At 42.2% G+C, this 24,401-nt stretch overlaps 1 protein-coding gene across 7 annotated transcripts in view; it reads right to left on the bottom strand.

Annotated features, from left to right (window-relative positions):
- ralgapa2 (Ral GTPase activating protein catalytic subunit alpha 2) overlaps positions 1-24,401 on the bottom strand; it is a 99,470-nt gene that overhangs the window by 24,648 nt on the left and 50,421 nt on the right. For 6 of the 7 annotated variants that reach the window (XM_035955700.2, XM_035955705.2, XM_035955704.2 and 3 more), the window contains 13 exons: positions 23,996-24,124; positions 23,705-23,763; positions 23,195-23,303; positions 19,224-19,334; positions 18,916-18,984; positions 18,534-18,671; positions 16,056-16,233; positions 11,692-12,526; positions 10,959-11,030; positions 10,060-10,183; positions 9,780-9,935; positions 6,940-7,098; positions 4,025-4,152 (listed from right to left, as the gene is read on the bottom strand). In XM_035955700.2, coding sequence (XP_035811593.2) covers positions 4,025-4,152; positions 6,940-7,098; positions 9,780-9,935; positions 10,060-10,183; positions 10,959-11,030; positions 11,692-12,526; positions 16,056-16,233; positions 18,534-18,671; positions 18,916-18,984; positions 19,224-19,334; positions 23,195-23,303; positions 23,705-23,763; positions 23,996-24,124 — 2,267 coding nt within the window. Of the gene's footprint in view, positions 1-4,024; positions 4,153-6,939; positions 7,099-7,739; positions 8,032-9,779; positions 9,936-10,059; positions 10,184-10,958; positions 11,031-11,691; positions 12,527-16,055; positions 16,234-18,533; positions 18,672-18,915; positions 18,985-19,223; positions 19,335-23,194; positions 23,304-23,704; positions 23,764-23,995; positions 24,125-24,401 lie in introns of those variants that run through there. The other variant, XR_004848689.2, reaches the window with a different exon arrangement.

Here is a 24,401-nt window from a genome sequence, read left to right as displayed (position 1 = left end):
ACTCCAAGCAGGGACACTTCAACTCAGAACTGGCCCCTAACCCACCCTCCAACTACCTACTCGCCTAACAACTTTAGCCTCCAACTAAAGGTCTTGCAGCCATTAATACAGTACGTATCTAGAAATTTTATAAATCATGCAACAAGTCAAGGTGCCGCCCTCTACTAATTTACATATTACTTTTAGTTGGTCAGACCTGCTCCAAAGGAACAGGAAGTTGGCTAGTTATGCTCACATCAGCTCAGACCATCACATGAACCCTGCATATAATGACTAGCTTGGCGTCTCACTGTGCCCAGTCAAGCACTGTGTTCCATAGTGATATAGACTGCTGAGTATTATCCATGAGACTGCCGACAGTTATGGCACAACAGCTGGCAAATTAGACCTATCAACGATGCTAAATAATTCATGTGAGACAACACTAACATGGCAGATCCTATTCATGACACCCTATCATGCATACAGGCGCACTTTCATCTCCGCTAGGTGAAGAATCTTACAGTACACAAAAGAAGACGCTGTTGTCAGACAAAGACACGGTGAGAGTGGGACAATGACTTGCTCAGAAGGGGTGTGAGAATATGTCACTGTCAATGCAGAGACTGTAATAATTATGACGGTGTCTGGAGACGCAGCAACAGCACACAAAGGGGCGCATACAGGATATCATATCCATTATGTTTTCAGTATACGTCCTTTGAATTTATGCACATCTAGTTTTGGCCACTGGGAGCTGGGGGACTGCAGATATGCTCACATGAGCCTGTGAGGCAACATGGCAGACTTCAGCAGCTTTCTGGGTTCCACTGAAAGGATCAAGCCTCCCTCTCTTCTTTCTGCTACTGCACACAGACACACACACACTCACACTCTCTCTCACTCACACACACACACACACACACACACACACACACACACACACACACACACACACACACACACACACACACACACACACACACACACACACACACACACACACACACACACACGCCACCTAAAAGCCTGGCTCGCATGACTGGCGATGGGCAGAAACAGATTATGGTTATTGATCGCTGCCTGGAGATGGATCTGTGCATGTGTGGGTGTGTGTGCTTACTTGTGTGCCAGAGCAGAGGATGGGGACTAAGGGCAGTGTGCAAAAGCTATTGATTCTGTCCAGTAGGGAGGCTATGTCTCTGAATCAAGGTCAGTTTCGCATTGTCTCACCTATTAGTAACTTGCCATCTCCTCAACACACACACACACAGACAGTTTCACCTTTAACAATACCCCTATCACAAAGAATGATGGATGGCACATCAAACTCAAGTGCTTGTTGAAGAGAGAAATGAATCCCACCTTCTGGATGAAGACATTATTCTATAGTGACAGTATGAAGGATCTTCATGATACCGTAAATGGCACCAGACAGGAAAGCCACCCAGGTACAGGGTGGGTTCAGGTGACACAAACAAACCCGTCATCTGTTTCAAATCAACGTCATACACTTTATGTGCAGAGTGATAAGCTCCAATAACAGAAGTGCAAAATGATATTCACTTATGCAACTATTTTGCTCATAAATCAATAAAAACAACTGCGGTTTAATAAAAATCGAAGTTGCTTTAGATTGAATGTTTTGGGGTCGTAAGTATTCACTATGCAGCTGTGAAGGGCAGCCAAGTTGCAGACAATACACTTAGAACATAAAGCCAGACCAGCTGCATTTTCTATCAGGCATATAAATAATAAATGACACTTTATGAGTTGTCTGTGAGAGGCTTGTGTTATGATGCCTATGTGGCCAGGGTTGTGTCCTGACAGAAGAGATAGAGACAAATTCTAACTGACATTAAAAGCTGTACACAACACAAGAAGGCATATGCAACTGCGCAGATTTTACAAATCAAAGACAGAGGAAAAGGAAAGAGAGAGAGAGCCACAGGATGTGATGGGAGAAAGATAGCAAGGGGTGGTATCCATGTGAAAAACACTTTCATAGCCTATCTGTGTGTATTTTCTGAAAATGTTGCTGGTGGCCATTTTTCAATATCAAATCCTATTAGCTTGAGAGATCCTGTGAGCGTTGCAGCAGACTGCTGGAGTCCTCTCCAGCCTTGTGACGGAGCGAGAGAGGGGGCTGCAGAGCCATACTGGCCTTTTATCTGGACACACAGGGGTCATATAGCTTCTCTTTGAAGAAATATTCAACTAATTACCTTGGAGAGTGGCCTCACAGGCAGAGAGCAGGCGGTGGATTGTTAAGGCATTGTGAAGGGGTAAACTAAGGATGAGGATTTTCGTCTCACACAAAAAACACACATCCTGAAAAAAAAAAAGAGGCTGGGTCATTGTTCCAACCTGTGAAAGATAAAGAGCTGCATATCCTGAGAAGATAGAAGAATTGAAACAGCTGAAGAGGGAAAAGTGCAAAAGGCTGAAGTAATACAACAGCAAATTCAATGATCAAAGCATCTAAGAGTAATTCCACCTGGCACTCGTCTGGTTCATGCCACCGCTGGACATTGTGTCACTCAGGACAGTCGGTGAGACTAATTCTCCTGAAATATAAAAACTAGAGTTATCACTCAACACTAAACACTTGGGTTATTCCTAAGTTTATACATTGTCTCTGTCCTCACAAGCTCTCTAGCTAGGCTGACAAACAGCAGACAGACATGCAGATATTTATTTTGGCAGGGAGCTTTGCCTGGCACATTCATTCATCTACTCTCTTGGAGTGCGTCAGGCCTGGCAACCTATCAGTGCCAGAACTCCAGAGGCAGCGCTTATCTCCTCTCATAGATCATGCCTTTGTGCCGACTGCTTCTCTGCTAAGGAATGCCAGGTGAGGCTTTTGTGGCCCAGCATGGGCCTGTTACTCCCCCCCTCGACTCCCCCACTCCCTGAGGCTCACAGAGGCAGGCAGGCCTGTGGCTGGCCCCCCTCTGGCACTCAGAGTCACACTGGGCTAATTCACTTGGCGTCGGGTAACAGACATCTGTCACTCAGGATGCCCCCAGGGACAGACAGACAAGGCCTGATATTGGGGTGGGGGGCCAGGCGATGTGATGCACTGCGAAACACATACAGACACATACTTACACACACCCCATGCAGTGTGTGTTGCAGTGTAATTAAAGACGCAAAGCCTTTGTTGTAAACGGCTATGATACATGGATAATAGTTTAAAGACAATAAGTTTTTGAAATATGCCAGTGTCTTAAAACTAATAGATTCTGGTCTTCCACCCAAATGAAACCTCCTTGGGGGAGGTTTCTATAGCAACCGCCAGAGGGGCAGCGTGGTTCTGGTGAGGCAGTGCTGTACATGCTGTCCGAGGAGGAGCGGGGCGTTAAGGGAGATCAGGTTTCCCCCTCCAGGGGCCATCCCAACTCTGCCCCCCATCTCACCCCCCAACTCTGTGCTGCTGGCATTCACATGCTAATTCATCTCCATTGGTAATTACACTCTCTTTAAACCAACTGACAACTACAGCTGGAGTCAGGCTCTTAACGGCACACTGTTGGATGGATGGGTGGAGGGATGAGAGCGAGTGTGTGTGTCTGTATGCACTTGTATGCATTTGTTGATAGTGCTTTTATTCTGGCTCTCCTTGTCCTCCATAAAACAGCAGTGATAGATGATGACACATTATCTGTGCTCATACCCAAAACAGCACCACAACCTCCCATGTTGCTCCAGGCTGTGAAACAGCCCGGGTCTAATAGTTGTATGTAAATCAGGTAGCCCATAAAGATCAGTGTCAGCACTCAGCTGTGCACACTGGCTAATGTGACAAGCACGCCACATGTCTCAATGAATTTACCCGAATGGGGTGCTGAAAATTTAAGCTTACTTATGTTTTACACCTAATGGAATAATCACAAAAATATTGTTAAATCTATGCTCATAACCTTAATGATCTCAGCTGTTTGAGTAGTTGATCGTTTTTAATTGTTGCATTCCTCTGATGAGCTTTCCTTGTATAGAATGGTGAAGAGTAAACGAAGCAGAAGGCTCGAGGGCTAAAGGATACAAGCTCTGGTAGAGAGTCAGCCGGGACTTGACAGCTCTGCTGGCATTGATACAGGTGGCCCGTACTAAGCTTGGCAGCAGCGTCCCTGTGACGATGGCGCCATTAAATAGAGGCCCAAAGAAAGGAACCTGAAGAAGTTGAGAAAAAAAAGAAAGAATTAGAAAACTTGCCATTAAAACACATTCATGCAAGACTAAACTGACCAGGATCCCATTGTTTATATATATATAAAAATAAAGAGAGGGTTGATTTAAAATCTTTTTGTTAATTTTTTTAAAAACGGTTCCTCCATCTGTTTAGGGCAAGGGTTCAAGTTGAAATTGGATTTCACCTAACGTTGCATGACAACTACACATATCTAATGTGAATCAATGTTAGGCAAATGAAATTAAAATGACAATCAATACTAAACAATGCCCTCATATTGAGCTACTGAACAAATACAAAGGAGCAATATGAATTTTAGCAACAGCCCGAATGTGTGTGGGTACACGCGTCTGTCCATGCATATTGGAAGGGGGCCCTTAATCACTGAAGCTCAATAGTCATTGACCTGGAAGTTGACGTGAATGTCAAAGTCGCTCCAAAAGGTCCTTCTGTCGTCAACTTGGCAGTTCAGTGAGAATAATGACCAGTCAAATTAAACAATAATGCATTTTGAAAAGAAATGATACATACCAATTAATTTAATCACATGCTAGAGACCTGTGGTGGTATTACGCAAACTAATATCAAAAAGCTGAGTAGATGGTTTTACAGGTTCTTTCAGGTAGAGGTAGTTTTGGAAAAAAAATCATGCTGGCTTGCCAAGGGTAAGGCTGGGGGGCACTACAATAGCAGCTCTTCTTCTGCTCTCCTCCCTGTACTTTATTTGGCCATGGCTTGTATATTTTTTTCTCACGAACGATCTTCAACCACTGTAGTTTACAATTTAATTCCAACTTGTATTTGTGCATTACTGGGGAAGCTGCTGCATTTCTTTGAGAACAATACTGAAATGGAAGTATAATCACACTGCCACATTAAGTTTAATTATATAGTGTCGTTTAAACACTCTATACTTTAACTGTGATAATTCTCATCCAAACAGAGACAAAAATGGTACTGTACTCATATGTACTCGCAAAAAAGCCTGTGTAAAGGTGTTAATTACTGATAGATACATGAAGAGGAAATACACTAACAGAGTCAACACCTTTGAAACAAATGCCCACCACTGTAGTACATCACTCTGAACTGTCAGAAGGTCCAGAATCATCAGAGCACAATATTAATACAGCTGGGTAAACAAAGTATTGCTATAAAAAACAGTGAAGGACAAGAAGAAAATTACAGTAGTGTCTTCAGAGAGGCGATAGGTCCTCTGAGATTGCTGCTATATCTGCCTAATAAATATACGCTGGGACTACAATTTCTTGCATTATGGTATCTATTTGTCAGTCATCTCCCTAAAAATTTTAGAAAGACTAAAGTAAAGACAACCAGTGCCTTACCAGTGAGTAATACAACACAAATTACATTATGGAATTATATTAATATTGTTCATGTAGACAGCACTAGGCATATATCTGAAGATCCGAAGCCAGTTCTGTTGAACAAAGAAATTTCACTGTCCTCAGGGAGGCCACACATGGAGTGCAGTACTACGGAGTAACCAAGATGAAAGCTAGCAAACAAAGGACAGTAACCATCTCTGAGAGCACATACCCACAGTGTGGGTAATAATGCACTGTTGGAGTAGGGGAAACTGAGAGCCTTCAGACAGACACTGCAACAGGACAAATAACCTATAAAATTCATAGCAAAGTCTGAATAGTAAGCAAGGAAAAAGAACTGTATTAACTTCTAAACACAGACCAGACATGTTGTATGCATGTATATGTCACAACAGATATTTTGATTTATCACTGTAGAGAAAGCATAGATGGAGTTAATGATGGCTTACTTTCATTAATCCCCCTTCTAACAATATCTAATATACAATGAAGCAGTGGTGGTTCATCAATCTGTTAAAGTGCTGACATTTTGTCATTCAGACATAGGTCACATTTATGATAACGCTCCTCATGTCTTCATTCAGACATAGTCACAAAAGCCACAACTCAATGACAGCTCACTAGTTTAACAGGAAAAAAAATACACTGTGTGACTTGAATTTATAAGTAATTAATGAAGTTACCACAGTACATAAATGTGTGCAACTCTCTCTCTTTGGGGACGCTTATATGCATCCTGCAGTTGTTTGATAAAGCAGCAGAGGAAAGACTTCTATCAACAACTGGAAGCAAGAAACTAAACTAAGCTCCTGTTAGCACTTTGTCAAAACCCAAGCTGCATTCAGTATTGGTGAGTCTTGTCAATCTGACCTGTTAAAGTTGGTCTTCATTGTAGTAAAGTTATATTTTTAAGGACATTTCAGCTTGGGATTGATGTGAAATTGTAGAGCAAAGTGAATGAGAAAGGTGTGATTTCAGCACGCAATCTGTTGTCTGCACTCTCTGTGATGTTTTTGGACCAATATTGGTGCTGAAATGTGGAAAAAGCCCAAATTGCTTCACACAACTTGAAGTCTGTCTCTTGTGTGTGTCTTTCAGTTAATATGGCAGCATGCAGTTCAGACCTGTGCTGTGCAGAAAGTGATACAGAAATGTTACTGACCAACCTGGTAAGATGGCTGTTGCGACTTCTATTGATAAGCAGGTGCTCATTCAGACATAAAACTGAGACGCTTGGATGATGTCAGATTAATGGAAATAAGCGGATGTCTGAAAGTAATCCATGACAGTAAACAGGCATGCATGAAAGCCGGACCTTACCTTAATTGAGTGCAGTCACCATTAATACACCTGCAATTTTCCTGCTGTCACAAGTCAGAATGTAAAAAGGTCTAAAGCCCACTAACTGCAGTGGTTTACCTGTGGTTTCTTCATGATCTGGATGAAGTACATGTGGTTCTTCATTGGGTAGATGATTATCAGCACGTCTCCAAAGTCAGTTGGGATGATGCCACGTCGGTAGTCTCTGGTGTGTTCAGACCATACTATGTGCACCTCATCATTTCCCAGGTGACGTAGCTGACAAAGAAAATCAGTTTATTATAAGGACTGGGCATGTAATTTTCATCATAATGATGATTTTGACAGCAACATTTAGGTGGATTAAGGCATATCCGTGAGTTTATACAGTGTGCACTTTAGGCCCACATCGCCTCCAGAATGCTGAGGAGTGAACTGATGTATGTTGAAGGGGATGACTGATAATAAAATACTACATAGTGGGGAGCCAAGCCAGTAGAGGTTCTGTAAAAAAGTGAACTAGCTTTCATCACAGCATGCAGCAGGTGCAAGAGCAAGGTGACTGTTTACAGCAAAATCACAAAGTTTGTATGAAAACAATGGGATGTGTGCTCTTGTTTCTAGGCTTTTTATAGTTTTTCATTACAAATTCAAATAGAAAACACAAAATGGACAAAATTGAACATTTTAAAACCAAATAATTCAAATCCAATTAACCTTCCCTATCAGAGATTAAATTGCTTCCCATTTCCACTCTATTCACAAACACAAATGAAACTGGGCAGGACAAGAAGATACACTTAAATGACAGGAAATTGACTGATGCTAGTTTAAAAAAATCATAAACAGCTTTTCCCTTTCCAAGGCAAAAACGATGAACACATCTACATCATATTCTCTGACAAGTGCAGATCACTTACGAGCTGGTAGTCCAGCGATGTTGGATCAAGCAGTCTTTCCATTTTCTGAGGTATCATGGACACTGAAAAGTGAGCCTCTACTCAGTAGAAAACATCTGCCAATGTACTGTTGGCCTAATGAGCCATTAAGAAACATGCCCTCGCCACCAAAAATGCAATTAGCACATTCTATTATAAGCCCCTAATTATGGTAATACGGTAATCTTAAACAAATCCACGGCATGCTGATTACTGGAGCTCACCAGTTCAGTCTGTCTGTCCAAGGATCAGCAGGTACCAACCAGGTCAGTCACTGGGACAATTTCAGAGAAAATGTTGAATATGCATTTGTGGTAGACAATCAACACTGGGATGTTAATTTGGGTTAAGATATTAGCATTTGGATGAGCTGAATGACAAGTTTAATGAGGATGCTTATGTTCTAGTCAATCATCTTCTGCACCAATCTATTTACCCTCTTGTTAATCACATCCAAATGTTTGAGACTTCTTTAATAAAATGTGATTCAAGTCAAAGGCTCTTGTCCAATTAGCCCTCTTTGACCTCCCACCCAGCCAATGGGCGTCACACACAGAAACACCACACCAGAGGATCCCAGAACACAAGAGGCTTCTTACAAAAACAAACTGCAGCAACCCAGTTAAGCCAAGCAGCCTGGGGGTGAATGTGATAGCTACAGCACCCGTCTATCTGCCTCTCTTTCACACACACATACACATGCACATAGTCTACGTGGTCTGACCCCAATGCTGCAGGTCGCTTCTATAACCACATTACTGAAGCCAGCTGCTACTGCTGCAGCCTGCACTGCCCTAAAACCCACAATTGGATTGAGGAATTCATGGTTTTTCCCTCTTTTCTTTTTGGTTTAGCTGTTTCCCCCTCCTCCATCATCTTCAAACAGGCAATCTGCTCAGCAAGAGCTACCCCATCCATGTCTCCCCCACAGTATGCCTCTATGGTTACAGGCAGTAAAGTGGGTGACTGCTGGACTAAAAGTGTTATTTTTAAATTGACAGAGAAACATCCTACTTGGACACAGACAAAGCCTGTTTCTCATTCCAATTCTTCATACCACTTTCTCCTCTCTTTTGTCTCCCATTCTTTTCTGAAGCATTCACGCATCCAGCCAGCCTGCCAATTTCTGTTGGGCCTGTGGTTGGTGTGGAGATCTTTGCAAGGTGCCCATGAGCAGTTACAAAAGTTCCTGGTGAAATGAATGGAAGCGGAGTGGCAGCACTCTCCCCTCTGAGCATGGGCACCACTCCAATGCCTCACTCTGGCCAAGTTAAGTGAAAATCTTTCCTGTCTAACTAATTTTTGTGGCCACTAAGCACAGGTTCAGAATGGGTTTGGAATGAGTAGGGGATTATTTGTGAAATGGAGAAGGGAGGAGAAGTCTGTTGAGGGCTGAAATGTGGTTGGATATGAGGAGAGACTGATGAATTTCCCTTCTCAGCAGGGTACTGTATGAGAAGATTGGCAGCACGGGCAGGGGCCTTGCGGCTCATTTCTTCGCGCTAACTGCTACTGCTGCACTACTGCTCAGAATCCCACTGCAGAACCCAATCGATCGCTCCTGTGGCGGCAGCAGGAATTGGATAAAAGGATCCTGCCGGCATCCGGCCGGCGCCTGCCCTAGCAGGGAGAGCTAATGGCTGAATCCAGGCCCTGGTCACAGCACACAGGGAGGGGGGCAGGGGCTAGCAGAATCATAGTCATTACCACAGCGGCACATGCCCTCTCTTCACTCACGCGCCTGCGATTCTCTACTCCTCAGGCCTTCCTGGCCAGGGTCACTAATCAATGCCCGCACTCTGGAGTCACACCTCCTGATCACAGCTTAACACAGAGCTGAAGGCTACAACAACATACTGCTGTGGACAGGCATGGCTATGTAGCCATTTCACCGCATCAAATGGACAAAGCATTAGTTTTCTCTTTAATTAAAATACTCAGCAGAGTATTTCAGATGTCACTGCCAGAATGTATCGTAATACAGGTTAAAAACAAATCAGAAACACAAACTGAACTTTTTACCTTTTTGGTGAGGCAGTCATCAGAATTAGATGGCATACGCGTGGAGACATGGAAAATGGCTTCCACAGTGGAGGTAGCATAGTAAGGAGCTGTTAGACCTGTGCTGCCATTCCTCTGGAGGCCCCCCATGAAGCCACAGTGAGTGGCGAGGTCCACCTGCAGGATACAAGTACAATTTAGTGTGTTCTGAGTGTGCTTATGTGGACAGGGAGTGTATGCATATTTAGCCTGCAACTGTGGGTACAGCGTGTGTTGTTTTTAAAGGTGTTGTTGTTTGCACCTCCCATCCCAGTCCAGATACAAAGTCTTCAAAGGCCTGGCTGCCTGCACTGTTAGACAAGATGGAGCACTTATCTTCTTGGCCTTCTCCAATGTAGAACACAGCAATCTTGTGTGTCTCTCGACTGGAGAACAAAACAGACAAGCCAACGTTTAAAGAACAACACAGATGCAAATTTTACAAATATGGCTAAACTTGAAAATCTATAGCTACTTCAGATAAAAATACTTTAATATGGAATCCAATAACTCAAACAGCTACACTTTACTAATCAAAGTAAACCATGCCTCTAAGTGCAGTTGTGTTGTTGAATAAAATCAGAATATCAGAATGTGATTAAAAACATGGTTCCCAGCAAAATTTGTCCACTATCTCTCCAGCGTTAACATGATTTTTTTTAAAAATGGAAGCAAAGCCCCCCTCTCTACTTTCCCTGTTGCCATGGCAGTACATTGTGCTGGGGTAGATTTAGGGCACTCTGCATGCTTTCGCACAGGTTATTTCTCAACTAAGTCTGGCCATCTGGGAAAATAAGGTTCAATCCTGGGGGCATTCTTTAATAAGCTCCTGTTATTAGCAATGTGTGAAGTACTTATTGATTGGGCTAAGAGAGACACAGTTAGAGAAGGACAACCAGAGTGATAGTGGGATACTTCCAGGGCTGTGACCAGCAGGGGCTGGAACAGATTAGGAAAATCATGGGGGAGGAAGAGGGCAACATAATGCTATTCGAGTAACTGCATGACTTTTTTTAATATAAACAAGCTCATGTGTAGGCTGCAGAAGCAGTTTAAGGATTAGCAAAGGTCACTAAATTACAGGCATTCCCATGTTCACATGACAGACAAATCTCATTTCTACAGGACAAATGTGATATTAAGTATTAGAGTGAGCCTTACCACTGCCTTGAATCCAAGTTCTTCAGTTCCCTTAAGAGTTTAGAGTTTTTCTTCAGCAAATGGAAGCTTTTCCTGTTCGACAAAAACAATTGTGATTAGACTTAATAATATCACTCATGTATATAAACCACAACTCAAGAATCTGTTGCTCCGGCAGCATGAACAGCCAATTGTGGAATAAATTACCAGGAGGAAATTGCTGAAAAAAGAAGTTTTCCACCTAAGTTTTGTACTGCAGTTTTGTTTGTCAAAGGCAAAAAGCCACAGGTGCAAACCACAATCTCCTACTTGCTCTGTGTGCCTTGTACCATCACCATTAAGAGGTGTAAGCTTTTAATTTACGGGGTAGCACTGCAAAGATGTAGCTCTGCAAGGCAGATGTTAGTGAAAACAGCTAGGAACATTTATCCTGTGGAGAGGAGATTACTCCTCCAGACTGCAATGTGGCCTTAACTTCACGATTTCTCTGTTTGAATAATGAGCCAACAACTGACTTACTTTAAAGATGATGGAAGAAACTTAGTATCAGACTGGAGAGATTATCCATAACACAATTTTGTGTTTTATGTTTTTCCTTTTATTTGTAGACAGAAATATGAAAAACTAAACTAGGTGACAAATGGGCCACAGATCCTTGAATTGCATCATACACTCCGTCTTTCCTCTATCACTTTCTGTCTCTTGTACAGTCTAAACCAGACGAATGACTGTAGCCAATTTCAGTTGGTAATACCTGCGATCCCATGAATTCATGCCAAGATCATTAAGCAGCAGCCGGCAGAAGTAAAAAGGAGCTTTTGGTTCCTGGTGGGAGGGTTCCTTCTGGCAGGCAGCCCGAAAGCTGACATCAGCATCCCATCTTCTCACTTGCTCCTCCTCCTGCTGGGTCTGCCGGAGAATGGCTTCCAGGATGGCGCTCTCTTGCTCCAGGTTCATGCCGTGGGGTGAAGGGGCTGGCTGGTTTAGTTTGAGTCGAGGCTGGGGCAAGCATTCTGGGCTGCTGTGGCCGAGGTCCTCCAAAAGTGTATCCAGAACATCGATTTCATCCTCCTCACAACAGCTAGACAACGAGTCTGAGACCGAGCAGTGATCTTTGTATGGTCCCTTTATTGGAGAACTGGGCTGGTTTCTGCTGTGAGGGACTGTAGTGGTCATTGAAAGAGGATGGTCAACTGCACTAAAAACACCCAAATCAACAGAGTCTTCCTGCGTGGTGCAGTAGAGGATTGCACCATCCCAAGAGTACTTGCCCGAGATGTCTCGGACAATGACACGCACTTGGGAGGAGGGTTTTGGGGGCTGTCCAACAGTAGGTGTCTCGGCTGGTATCTGTAGGTAGGACACCAGTGTGCTGTCATTGAAGACAAACAGCTGCAGGTTGGGGCTTTTAAAGACCTCAGAGGACAACTCGGATGACTCCACGTATGGGTTGTCGTGATTTTCGCTCACTAGGCTGTGAAGAAGAGCAGGGCCACCGCTCAGAGGATGATGACCTAGATGGTTCACCAGGTGTGTCATGACCATCCGTGCTGTCAGAGGTATCAGCTCCATGTTTCGGCGACGCTTTTCTGGTGGGACAATGAGGGCAGCAGGATTAAAATACTAAGACCTCCTCTAAAGGAAAATACATGTGAGTGTAAAACGTAATCAATAGCAAAAATTACGGCTGGGTTTAGAATGCTGCTGCTCATGTGGCTATCTTTTATAATATATTGAGCGAAGACTTAGCTAACCATACTTAAAAAGCCCCACATTTGTGTGTAGACATGCTATCACCTCTATTAGCTCTTTTTACACAAAGCCAAATCTCATTTATGATTACTAATGGGGGTACTTTATTCATTTCTCACAATGAATGGCCAGCACACCTCTAAGTAGGTAGCATCTAATCATAAGAGACAACTTTGAAAAGCCCATTGAGTCTTCTTACAATGGATAAGCGTTGAGACTGGCCAAGTGCTAATGAGAACCACCATCTTTACAGGCTGCTGAATAGAACTGTACTTTGTGGATTGCATTTATGTAAATGCACATGTTTTTGCTTCCAAGTGAAAGACGTGACATGCTTTATTCTACAGTGATGTGGGAAAAACAAGAAGATGTACTCTTGCATTTTGACAGTGCTATCAATACCATCATCCCCCATCAAAGTGGAGAAAGCTCTTTAGAAAGCAGGCCAAGCTGCATTAGAGATGCACTGGTCCTTTGATGTGACTTGATCAATATGAGGTGAGGGCATGAATATAACAAGGCCGGCACTCTTTGGTTTGCCCTTTTGATAGTGTTTTGTTATTTCGACCAAGACACCGTGCAGCTTTGCACCAAAAAGCAAAAGTGCAATGAAATTTTCCTGACAAAAGCTACTGTTCAAATATCTTACATTGTTTCAGTACACACTGCACTTTGGGCTTTGGGGATTTTTTAGAAGTTAAGGACATGAGGGAGAGAGACGACTATATTGCCTAATGGAATCACAAGGTCACAAAAAAGAAGGAAAAAACCCAGCATTTTTATCTAAACCTCATAATGGGTCTTCTCTTTAGGGCTGAGCACTAATGTGAACATTCCATTCCCTGTGATGGTTGATTTCTTTTTCATACTTTTAATAAGATATTGACATTTAATGGAGAGGCTCCAAATGGATGGGCTACTTAGAGATAGCTTTTACCTGTAACCTTTTTGGATGATGTTTTGGAGCGGGGGCGCTCCATACTGTAAGAAGTATAGTATGGAGCTGAAAGTAGTGTGTCAAAGTGTGGAGAGGGATTGTCATCATGAGCTGGCAGTAACAACTAACTGCAAGTTTTTACTCTCTCACACAAGTGTCTGTACATATCTACACATGCAACACATATTGCACTAGGTGTTAAGTAATGTCCCACCCACAGCACTACACACGTGGACAAAATTGTTGGTACCCCTCGGTTTATGAAAGAAAAACCCACAATGGTCACAAAAATAATTTAAATCTGACAAAAGTAATAATAAATAAAAATTTTATGAAAATTACCCAATGAAAATCAGACATTGCTTTTGAACTGTGGTTTAACAGAATTATTTAAAAAAATAAACTCATGAAACAGGCCTGGACAAAAATGATGGTACCCTTAACTTAATATTTTGTTTCACAACCTTTTGAGGCAATCACTGCAATCAAACCATTTCTGTAACTGTCAATGAGACTTCTGCACCTCTCAGCAGGTATTCTGGTCCACTCCTCATGAGCAGACTGCTCCAGTTGTCTCAGGTTTGAAGGGTGCCTTCTCCAGACGGCATGTTTCAGCTCCTTCCACAGATGTTCAATAGGATTTAGATCAGGGCTCATAGAAGGCCACTTCAGAATAGTCCAATGTTTTCCTCTTAGCCATTCTTGGCTGTTTTTAGCTGTGTGTTTTGGCTCATTATCCTGTTGCAAGACCCATGACCTGCGACTGAGACCAAGCTTTCTGACACTGGCAGCACATTTCTCTCTAGAATACCTTGATAGTCATGAGATTTCATTGTACCTGCACAGATTCAAGACACCCTGTGCCAAATGCAGCAAAGCAGCCCCAGAACATAAGAGCCTCCTCCATGTTTCACAGTAGGGACAGTGTTCTTTTCTTGATATGCTTCATTTTTGCGTCTGTGAACATAGAGCTGATGTGTCTTGCCAAAAAGTTCCAGTTTTGTCTCGTCTGTCCATAGAACATTCTCCCAGAAGCTTTGTGGCTTGTCAACATGCAGTTTGGCAAAGTCCAGTCTGGCTTTTTTATGATTTTTTTTCAACAGTGGTGTCCTCCTTGGTCGTCACCCATGAAGTCTACTTTGGCTCAAACGACGACGGATGGTGCGATCTGACAGTGATGTACCTTGACCTTGGAGTTCACCTTTAATGTCTTTAGAGGTTGTTCTGGGCTCTTTTGTTACCATTTCTATTATCCGTCTCTTCCATTTGTCATCAATTTTCCTCCTGTGGCCACGTCCAGGGAGGTTGGCTACATGGATCTTAAATTTCTGAATGATATGTGCAACTGTAGTCACAGGAACATCAAGCTGCTTGGAGATGGTCTTATAGCCTTTACCTTTAACATGCCTGTCTAGAATTTTCTTTCTAATCTCCTGAGACAACTCTCTCCTTGGCTTCCTCTGGTCCATGTTTAGTGTGGTACACACCATGTCACCAAACCATCTTTCCACCTGGTACGGGAGCTGCACTGAGGCAGACAGAGCGAGGCTTCAGAGGACAGTCAAAGCAGCACAGAGGATTGTTGGCTGTCCTCTCCCCTCTCTCATGGACATCTACTCCACCCGGTGCCTCAGCAGAGCTCAGAACATCATCAAGGACAGTTCACACCCCGGTTATCAGCTTTTTGATCTGTTGCACTCTGGAAGGCATTACAGATGTATTAAAGCGAGGACAAATAGACTTAAAAACAGCTTCTTTCCGAGAGCCATCGCCACCCTGAACTCTCACGTCTCATGTCTCACACCCAGTCAAAAATACAATGTGAAATGTGCAATATACACCACTGCCTCATTCACTCTGCTATTTATATTCACCCTATTTATACTGTACATTTGTAAATAGACTGTTTTGCACTATCTTTAAGATTTTTTGCACTGAAAAGGAGAAGCTCTCCAATCTCGTTATACACTGTATAATGACAATAAAGCACATTCTATTCTATTGTATTCTATTAGTTTATTTTTAAAATAACTCTGTTGAACCAAGGTTCAAAAGCAGTGTATGATTTTCATTGGATAATTTTCATAGAATTTTTATTTATTATTACCTTTGTCAGATTCAAATTATTTCTGTATCCATTGTGGGTTTTTCTTTTGTTAACCGAGGGGTACCAACAATGTTGTCCATGTGTGTATCTGACTGGTTACGTCACATGCAAAAGTCTATTAACACTAAAGAAAAATGTTGAAAAGTTCTTTCATTTAACATACACAAAACATACACACAGAAAAGCATTTTAAGAAAGTCTTGTGTTGGAGTTAGCTCTACAAACCAAACATCATTGTATCTGTAGTCCAGTTCATTAAAAAGGATATTCAGATGCCCCCCAAAACACATCACAGAGAAATGGCACTATTATGTGACCTTACCTTCGGCTACAGTGAGTAAGTTGCCAAACTCTGTGTTGGCTGTCTGGGAGGGTGGTGGCTCGAAGCTCTTAACCTGACCCAACATGAGGTCATAGTCACTGGACAAATCTGACAGAGTGAGGAGATAGTGGCTCTGCTGGGTGTGCAGGGTGGAACCGGACACACAGCAGTGCAGCACCTGAGGGACGGTAAAAAATAAAGTAGAACTTAGTGATTATGTCCACACAAAGAATGCCTAATGGCTAGATTTCTACAAAGTGACATGGGAGGTACTTTTAAGACTGAACTTCAACTGTCACGTTCAAAATCATGATCTTGTTTGATATGGCGTTGTCTAATAAAACCAAGTACAGTGATGTTTCTGTAGGCCTGCTATTGATTGGCATGATCCAGGAGCATGTGAAAGGGGAATATATGGTCTATTTACATCATAAGGCTATGGTGAGAGGGAGGGAGAGAGGGACAGAAAAGAGGGTCTTTATTGCCACTAATCCATTTCTCCTGTGATGTGTGAGTGTATCGATCTACATAACAGATGGCAGAGCATCCGTTGGCAGTGCTAGATAAGGCGCACTGGGGCAGTTGATTACAGCCATTGGACAGGTTTACACTGTTTGATTTAATTAAGACTTTATCCTTGTGCTCAGCTCCCACCACAAACATGCACGCTTATCCACATATACATGCATGTGTGCACACACGCGCAAACACACCTGTATTATGTATATGAGTGGAAGTAACGATACCATTTGAGGGAGTAAAACATATGCCTAATGTATGTAGATGAGGGTGCCTCTCATTCAAAGTGGAGCAACTTGAGTAAAGCCATGCAAAGGCTAATCCCATTCAGTACACACATACGCTCACACTTGGCTGAGAGACGCTCAGAGAGGCAGGCTGGCTCTGCCATGTGAAACAGTATTGTGTGGGGCAATGTAGACAGTATGTGGATGATTCTACTGAGCAGACCTCTGGGTGCATGGGGGAGGGATTGAAGGCTTGATGCTGAAAAGACCTGAACCAAACAGCTGCTACACCAAGGCCCCAACGAGCTTCCTCTGTGGAGAGGTAGAAAGGGAGGGGGGAAAACCCACGGCTGTGCTTGACAACTAAGTGACTGCACTTCACATAGCAACAGTTCCTGGACGGTAATACACAGTGAAATAAGCATACTGTAGTTAGAAAGGCACATATTGTATGGAGATGCGAGTACACTATGTACACACATAAAAGAAATAATAAAAACGCAGAGACGTGCGCCTAAGCAGAACTGTACATATCCTTGCTCTCTCTCTCCCTTACACACATAAACATGCATGCACACATATACACACAAGGGTGGTGCAGCTGGCTACTGAGGCAGGCAGAGAGCAGATGGAGAAGCTTGAGCAGAACCTCAGTGAACCAATAAGGTCTAGTGCAATGTTGCTTTTTACAATGATGGGCATGCTGTTAATCACCAAAACAACTTTTCACTTTTCTCTGTACCTTGGGAAGCACAGCAGCCTTTTGATTAGTTTTATTGAGGTTGATGATTTGGAAAAGACAAGATTTCAAGCTTTTTAAAACTTAAAATTATACTCAAAGGAAGGTGGCGCATAAAAAAAACATATCAGTAACACTCACTGGTGACGAAAAGCGAAATGTATTCTATACACGAAGATATTCTCTGCTTTGCACACATAATAATTAGCAGCCAACGGATCTGTGCAAATGTACAGATTTGGGTCTTGATATTACATTAATATTATCACACCTTGTGATGCCTTGAATGAAACCAAGAGGGGCCATGCCTTTTGTGTGCCGATAGACAACCAATCATGCCTAATTGTCTTTGCCTTCATAGCAGCTGCAGTCTCTCTCATATTAAGACATATTCCATTCAAATCTCCAGGACAAGCATTTATAGCCTGAGCTTATCAAATGGACAAAGGGTCCTGTTTGAATAATTGGACCATTTCTTATCAGGGGTGACATCCCTACAAAGATCTGCCGTTGACCGCATCTGCCCAGACAGGAGGGAATGAATAATACCTCATTCATTTGTGCCTGAAGCTTGGCCCTCATCCTCAGGGTCACACCATAAAATAAAGAGTGAGAGGGACGAAAACAGACGTACATTGGATACTGAATATTTTGCATGTTTTAAACAAGGGTGACTAAATGCAAAGAATGCTGTGAGGATCTCCTACATATGATGACCACCAATCACACGTGTCAGCCATGGAGGGTGCTTCTAAGCTGTTGTACCACTAAAATGTTAAATGAGGCATAGTCATAAGGTCCCAGTGGAGGTGAGTCTAATTAAAGTGGCAAGCCCATGTGTTATGGTGGGGGTGGAGGTGTCAACGCTAAAGTTGTTGTGTCTGCAGGCAAAGGTTAGGCATGCTTTGAAAGGCAACAAAAATAAATCAGCAAAAAGTGGCCATTTTCAGGTCTTTCAGCTTTTCCCACCTCCGATCCCATGAGGAAACCCACCCTGTAGATGTAGTCCAGCAGTGGGGCCTTCTGGGATGTGTGGTCATCCAGTGAGGGCATGGTGATGGGCTCCAGCAGCAGACTCAGGGGTACAGCCATGCACCAGTCCAGCAGGCAGAGCAGCAGCGACACCATCAACTGAGAGTAGAAAAAAAGAGGCTGCTTATTCAGTTCAGTTGATCAACGTTAAAATAAAAATATGTATTACTACTATACAAAAAAAAGGCTAGGAACAGGTAAAAGATGAGAGCCAGACGTGAAAAAAAGAAGACAACAAATTACTTCAGTAGAAACATTCCTCTGCAAATGCACCATTCCAACATGATAGATCAAGGGCCTTTAGATCTCAGCCATTTCATGTCCCCTCCTTTCCAACATGTACCTTTTTGTCTGCTTCCACTGTTGAGTGCTCTGCGCTTGGCAACAAAAAGGCTATTGTGGCCACAAAGATCTGTGTTGGGACAAAACAAGGATAAAGATAATTGGATGACACACTCCTATTCATTAGTTGAGTCAGGGCTGTGTGCTGAAATGAATATAAAACCACGGGATGTGGAGTATGCATATGTACGAGTTACTAACTTATGTAAGACCTGCATTTAAAAGGTAAAATGAATTGACAGGAATTTCTCGATGTTAACACAGGTTAATGGCAATGTAGCTGCGTGAGTGCACGTGTCTGTATGTCACCTCAATAATTTTCTTCGGGAGAGTGGACTCCAACCTCTGGAGGTGTTCCCAGTGAGCGATGAGCAGCTGAAACACGTCGCAGGCCACTTGAGCCACTGCTTTGTTCCCAAACTGGAAAAACAAGAGAATGTTGCAAAAATTGACTAATAATTTAGAAGACTTGGATCTTTGTTTAAAAAAAATACATAGCAACTAGCAGTGGAGAGTAACTCATGGTACAACATATCATTGTGCACTGCCCTTGATAATGTTGGTGTCCCGGTACAGCAATTCTACAATACTCAACACAGGACAGTCATCTTTGACAGAAAGCGTTATCTGTGTAACTCACACAAAACAGCCCTAATAATGCAGAAACCTGGAACTATGTATATAGTCACTGCATGGCGGTGTCTCTCTCTGTTTTGTCATTATTATTTAATTGGAATAATGTGGTACTTCAGTTAATAGGTCTCTAATTTTCTTTCTCCTGCTCTCATTTCTCCCCTGCTTCTCCTTCTTCACAACAGGTTTGTTAGATTCTGTTCACTTTAGCCTGATTCATCTGAAAAGCCCCACCCCAGGTAGTCATGGAATAGGAACCTGTCTAGAGTTCCTGCATGTTTTAATAAAATGTTGTTATTTGGTGCCAGAATATTGATGAAGTATCCCAACAGTATAACAACTTTGCGGCAGTCACCCTGTTAACTCCTTTGTACAAGACATCAGATTTAGTTGTTTCCTTAAGTTCCAGAAGGAGCTTCATTTGAGTAAATCAATCTGAAACCATTGTTTCCCTGTTGAAAATATGGCTATGCCTCAAATTTTTAGCAAAACGATGTTGACTTAATGTCGTTGTGATAGTAGGAAACACGGCATTAGAAAGAAGTCAAAGTGTCAGAGAGGAGCAAAGAGGGGCTTTCTTAGTGTCAAATCATAGATTGTGCTAGCATAGGGTTTGTGAGGGGGAAATGTATAGTGTTCTGAAATGCTTTGAGAGAAGCGGATTAGTTGCAGCCAAAGCAGGATTAGGCAGACCAAAAGTAAGCACACCATCTGAAGATCAGTACAGCAAGCTTTGCCCACTGAGAGCTAGAAAAGCAGCTTCATCACAGACACAGAATTTTCCACATAAAGAATGCATGACTACAATCAGCAAAAGTCCTGTCAAAAGACGGCTGTCTAGCAGTGGTCTCTGAGGATGAGTAGTGGTCTCAAAATCACTTTTCAGGAGGGGAAGCAACGACAAATGTTGGGGTGGGGTAAAGACATGTATCCATATGTTTTTCTGTCTGGCAGAAAAATGCTGGCAGAGAACTGGGGAGCGCTTCATCCCAGCCCTTCATCAAAAAAGTGTTGGAAGGAAGAGGTTTTGTATCTATGACAACAAATCATCACTCTAACTGCCATTGTATGGTAGACTAGCATCGCCTCTCATTGTGATAATTCCTGTCTGACATAACACATAGTTCGGGATAGACAAACACGCAAAAAAAAGCTTCTCGTCCATTTTCTTACCAGGGTGACGAGTCCCACCCATATGATTGGTTGCCTTAAAAGGAGCACGAGTGGGGACACCAGCACCTTTCTGAAAAGTTCACAGATTTCCTACTAGAAGTGCTCAGAGTGGCTGCACAAAATAGGAAGAACACTCTAAAAAAAAGACAGTTGGTGCAGCGATTTTACTTTGATGCTGGTAGTCAGAAAAAAACCACTATACTGACACTCCGCCTTACGATATGTGTCCACAGGATCCGCTATTTCAGCGCTTCCAGTTCACTATGTAAACATCTGTGGAATACATTTTGGTAGGGTCACGACATGTCTTGAGAGATGGGAAGTCAACATCACAAAAAGCTCTTAGGAACATTGTAATGTCAGATAGGTTATCAGGTTTAGCAGAAATTTGTGTAGTCCAGCTTGAGGACTCTGCACGCTAACTTGAGGTATCTTCAGTGGTGGCCTCAGACTTTGGAAACCTACTGTGTCGTCTTGGGGACGTTTTGCTTTCTTGCTTGTTTTCCTAAAAATATAAGTTTAACTGACAGTGCTTCCTCCTAGTTCCAAAATAAAAGCAAACTTGTGAAGAAAAATCAGCTCGGCTGCCAACTCATTTTAATTTTTAACAATGTGGAAAAAAGGCATTAATAAAGCAATATAATATACATGATTTGCCCGTTTAAAACTTTTTACTAAAAAATGAGTTCTTTAGTTAGGATTAAATTGGAACAAAATGTAAACAACTGATATCCACACTAAACTATGCCTAATGCTGACTCACCAAAATAATTTTAATAATCAACTGTAAAAAAAAATAGTCATTTTAATGTTGTTTGTGCAGTCAGAAGAAAAGTTCTTTACACATTTCAAAACTGGGCAATCTTCATATAAGCACATATACACATAATTAACATATGTACAAAGTACTACTTATGTAATTACTTAAGTAATTGCAAATTTCTAGACTTAAAAGTTGCATGAGAGAAACATCTTGGGATGGTCACCTATTCTCCACTTACTGTTGATGCATCTGTTTTACTTAAATACTGAATTCTTAAACAGCAGAGAAAAATTGCTGCTTGAAGATGGTGACAAAAGTTTAGGAACACTCTGACTGTGACAAAATTCAGGGTAATTTTCCTTAAATTTAGTTTTTCAATCGCTGTGCAGATAATCAGCATAATTTCATTTCACTTCAAACCGTGGCTCATTTTCTCCAGACTCATTGGAGGAAAGAATTGAGCTATTGACAATTTTCTTTCAAATGTGGATTTCTTCAGTGATTTGAAATTCTTTGTGGAGAAATAGAATTTCCCATTTCTTCCAGCTGAATGCCTCTCAACATGTAACAAGGGCAGACAATGTGGGGAGTGCAGAAATGGCCAAACACAAAAAGGGGCCCTGAGAGTTCAGCACCTGCTTTTAGAAAAGACTCTCAGTGCCACTCTTCCCCCTAGATCCCCCACCCAGCCTATACCCTCTATTTTGGGGCTGGCTGAGTCTGTGTGTCAAGTTGTACGGGGAAGTGATTACTGCTCCATTAGAGAAGGGGGGAGGAGGGGGAGAGGGGGTTGCTCGAGCAGGAAGCTGGGAGATGTAGCTGCTTAAATTGGCCCACATCTACTGAGAGCGAGCAGCCTGGAAATTACGCCACCGCCCCAAACCCTTTTCCCTGGAAAAAAAAATACACACACACGCACAGCCGCTACTGGTTCTCTGCATCTCTTCACTCAGAGAGAAAAGAGGGCTCTTCCAAAATACACCCCTGAGTCACATCACTGGACATGTTTTATTCTCACACTTTTTCTCCCCTCACTATGTTGAAATTGTTCTGCAGTCCTTTTATGTAATCAGCTGTCATTTGTGTTAGAGCTAAACAGTATAGGGCTTGTATGGTAAAACAAAAAAGAGTTTCCTGCACCTATTCATTTTAAGACACTGTGGCTAGCAATTTATTCTATTAAGAATTTTTGCTAACGCCGTCAATGGTGCAAGTGTTATTGTATACTGTAAAACAAGAAAAGCTCTCAGAGAGTGCAGTACTCTGCCAAGGCTGCTCAGTTGTTGTATAATTTCCGATGGATAAGTCCCGTTAAGTCTGCAGCGGTGGATTTGTGTTAGAGTTGCAATCATGTTATCATCAGCAGGCAGCTGACGTAGCGTTCACTTGTTGTCATAGTTACAATGCCGCTGCGCCGCTATCTCGCAATGATACAGAAATCTTTAACAAATCCGTGGATCCAGACTATTAGCTGCATCACTGACAAAATCTAATCAGGTGGTTCTTGTGTCATTTCTGACCTTCCCAGAAAATTTCATCCAAATCCGTTTTTGAGTAATGTTGCGCACAGACAGACGGAACGACAAACGTACGCCGATCGTAACATGATTGTTCCTTGGCAGAGTAATCCTGTTGCACACGCTAAACAGCAAATATCATGTAAATGTGTATACAATGCAATAAAGCCTTCATGGATCAGGGGGGTACTAACCTTTAGTGTTACTCCCAGAACATTGATGGCATCTTTAACCTGGTGGTGAATGCTTTTTTGCATTAGCTCCTCACACACCCACAGACCCAGACTGCACACAGCAATGCACCTGAGTGACAGAAGCAGAGTACAATCATATCTTAACTTAAGGATAACGCAGAATGTAAAAACAGTGCTAAATGTATTCAGAAAACTAAACTACACTTAAATTCAAGGACAAAGATACTATTGAAGGTAAACAAGCTTCAAAAGCTTTGCGCACATTTTTTATATGATGGTTAGTAAATGCTCAGTATTCATTAACTATTTAGATTTCCTTATGTGTATGTGTGTATATATATATATATATATATATATATATACACACACACACACACATATATACATATATACACATATATATACATATATACATGTGTGTGCATAAAAACCTTGCCATATCAAACTAATAAAATGATTGAAGACAATGTAACCTCAGAGTAAATGTATCACAACTATTGCTAATCACACCTTGCCCCTTCACAGTGTTCCTTCGTGGCTGTCTCTAGCAGAATGTTGACCAGATAATCCTAAATCGAAAAGACAAGACAACAGGTTTGCTATTAGTTCTCAAATGACAATGCAATCCATTCTTTACTTAATTTTCAGAAGAACGTGACGTATCCCACATGTGAACGGGGTCAATGTTCAGGCTATAACTATATTGATACAGGTGATGATCAACTCATATACAATGATAAAGCAGGTTTGCTTTTAAAAGTCATCACTGCACTCCAAGCACCACATGTCTTGATTATTTACCTTGATATCCTCATTGCCTACACTGATTTCATCAGAGCCACGCATATGCTTCAGTACAGGAATCTGGAGGTAAAGGTTGGGGAAACACACAAGGGAGCCCAGGATTGACTGAGCCTCCATCCTTGGAGCCTAGCAGAGATGAAAACAAACAAACAAAAAAAAAAAAAACAAGCTATCATGAGTTCCCTAAACCAATATGAAAACAACCCACTCCCAGGAAACAGGAAGGTCACTATCCAAGGGAAAAGGATTGAAGGGATCTAGCAGAATTAATTTGATCTTTATTCATGATTCTGCTCATGTTGAACAGAGAGACGTGACACATGGTAGGCGTTGGACAACAAAATGAATGATTACATGCGCGGTGGATGCAGCTCCAAAGCAGATGGAACATGTTGCACCTGAT

Source organism: Amphiprion ocellaris, chromosome 20 (assembly GCF_022539595.1).
Source record: "Amphiprion ocellaris isolate individual 3 ecotype Okinawa chromosome 20, ASM2253959v1, whole genome shotgun sequence".
NCBI lineage: Eukaryota > Metazoa > Chordata > Actinopteri > Pomacentridae > Amphiprion > Amphiprion ocellaris.
Note: the sequence above shows the minus strand (reverse complement) of the source record. Positions and strands in the feature narration are given on the sequence as shown.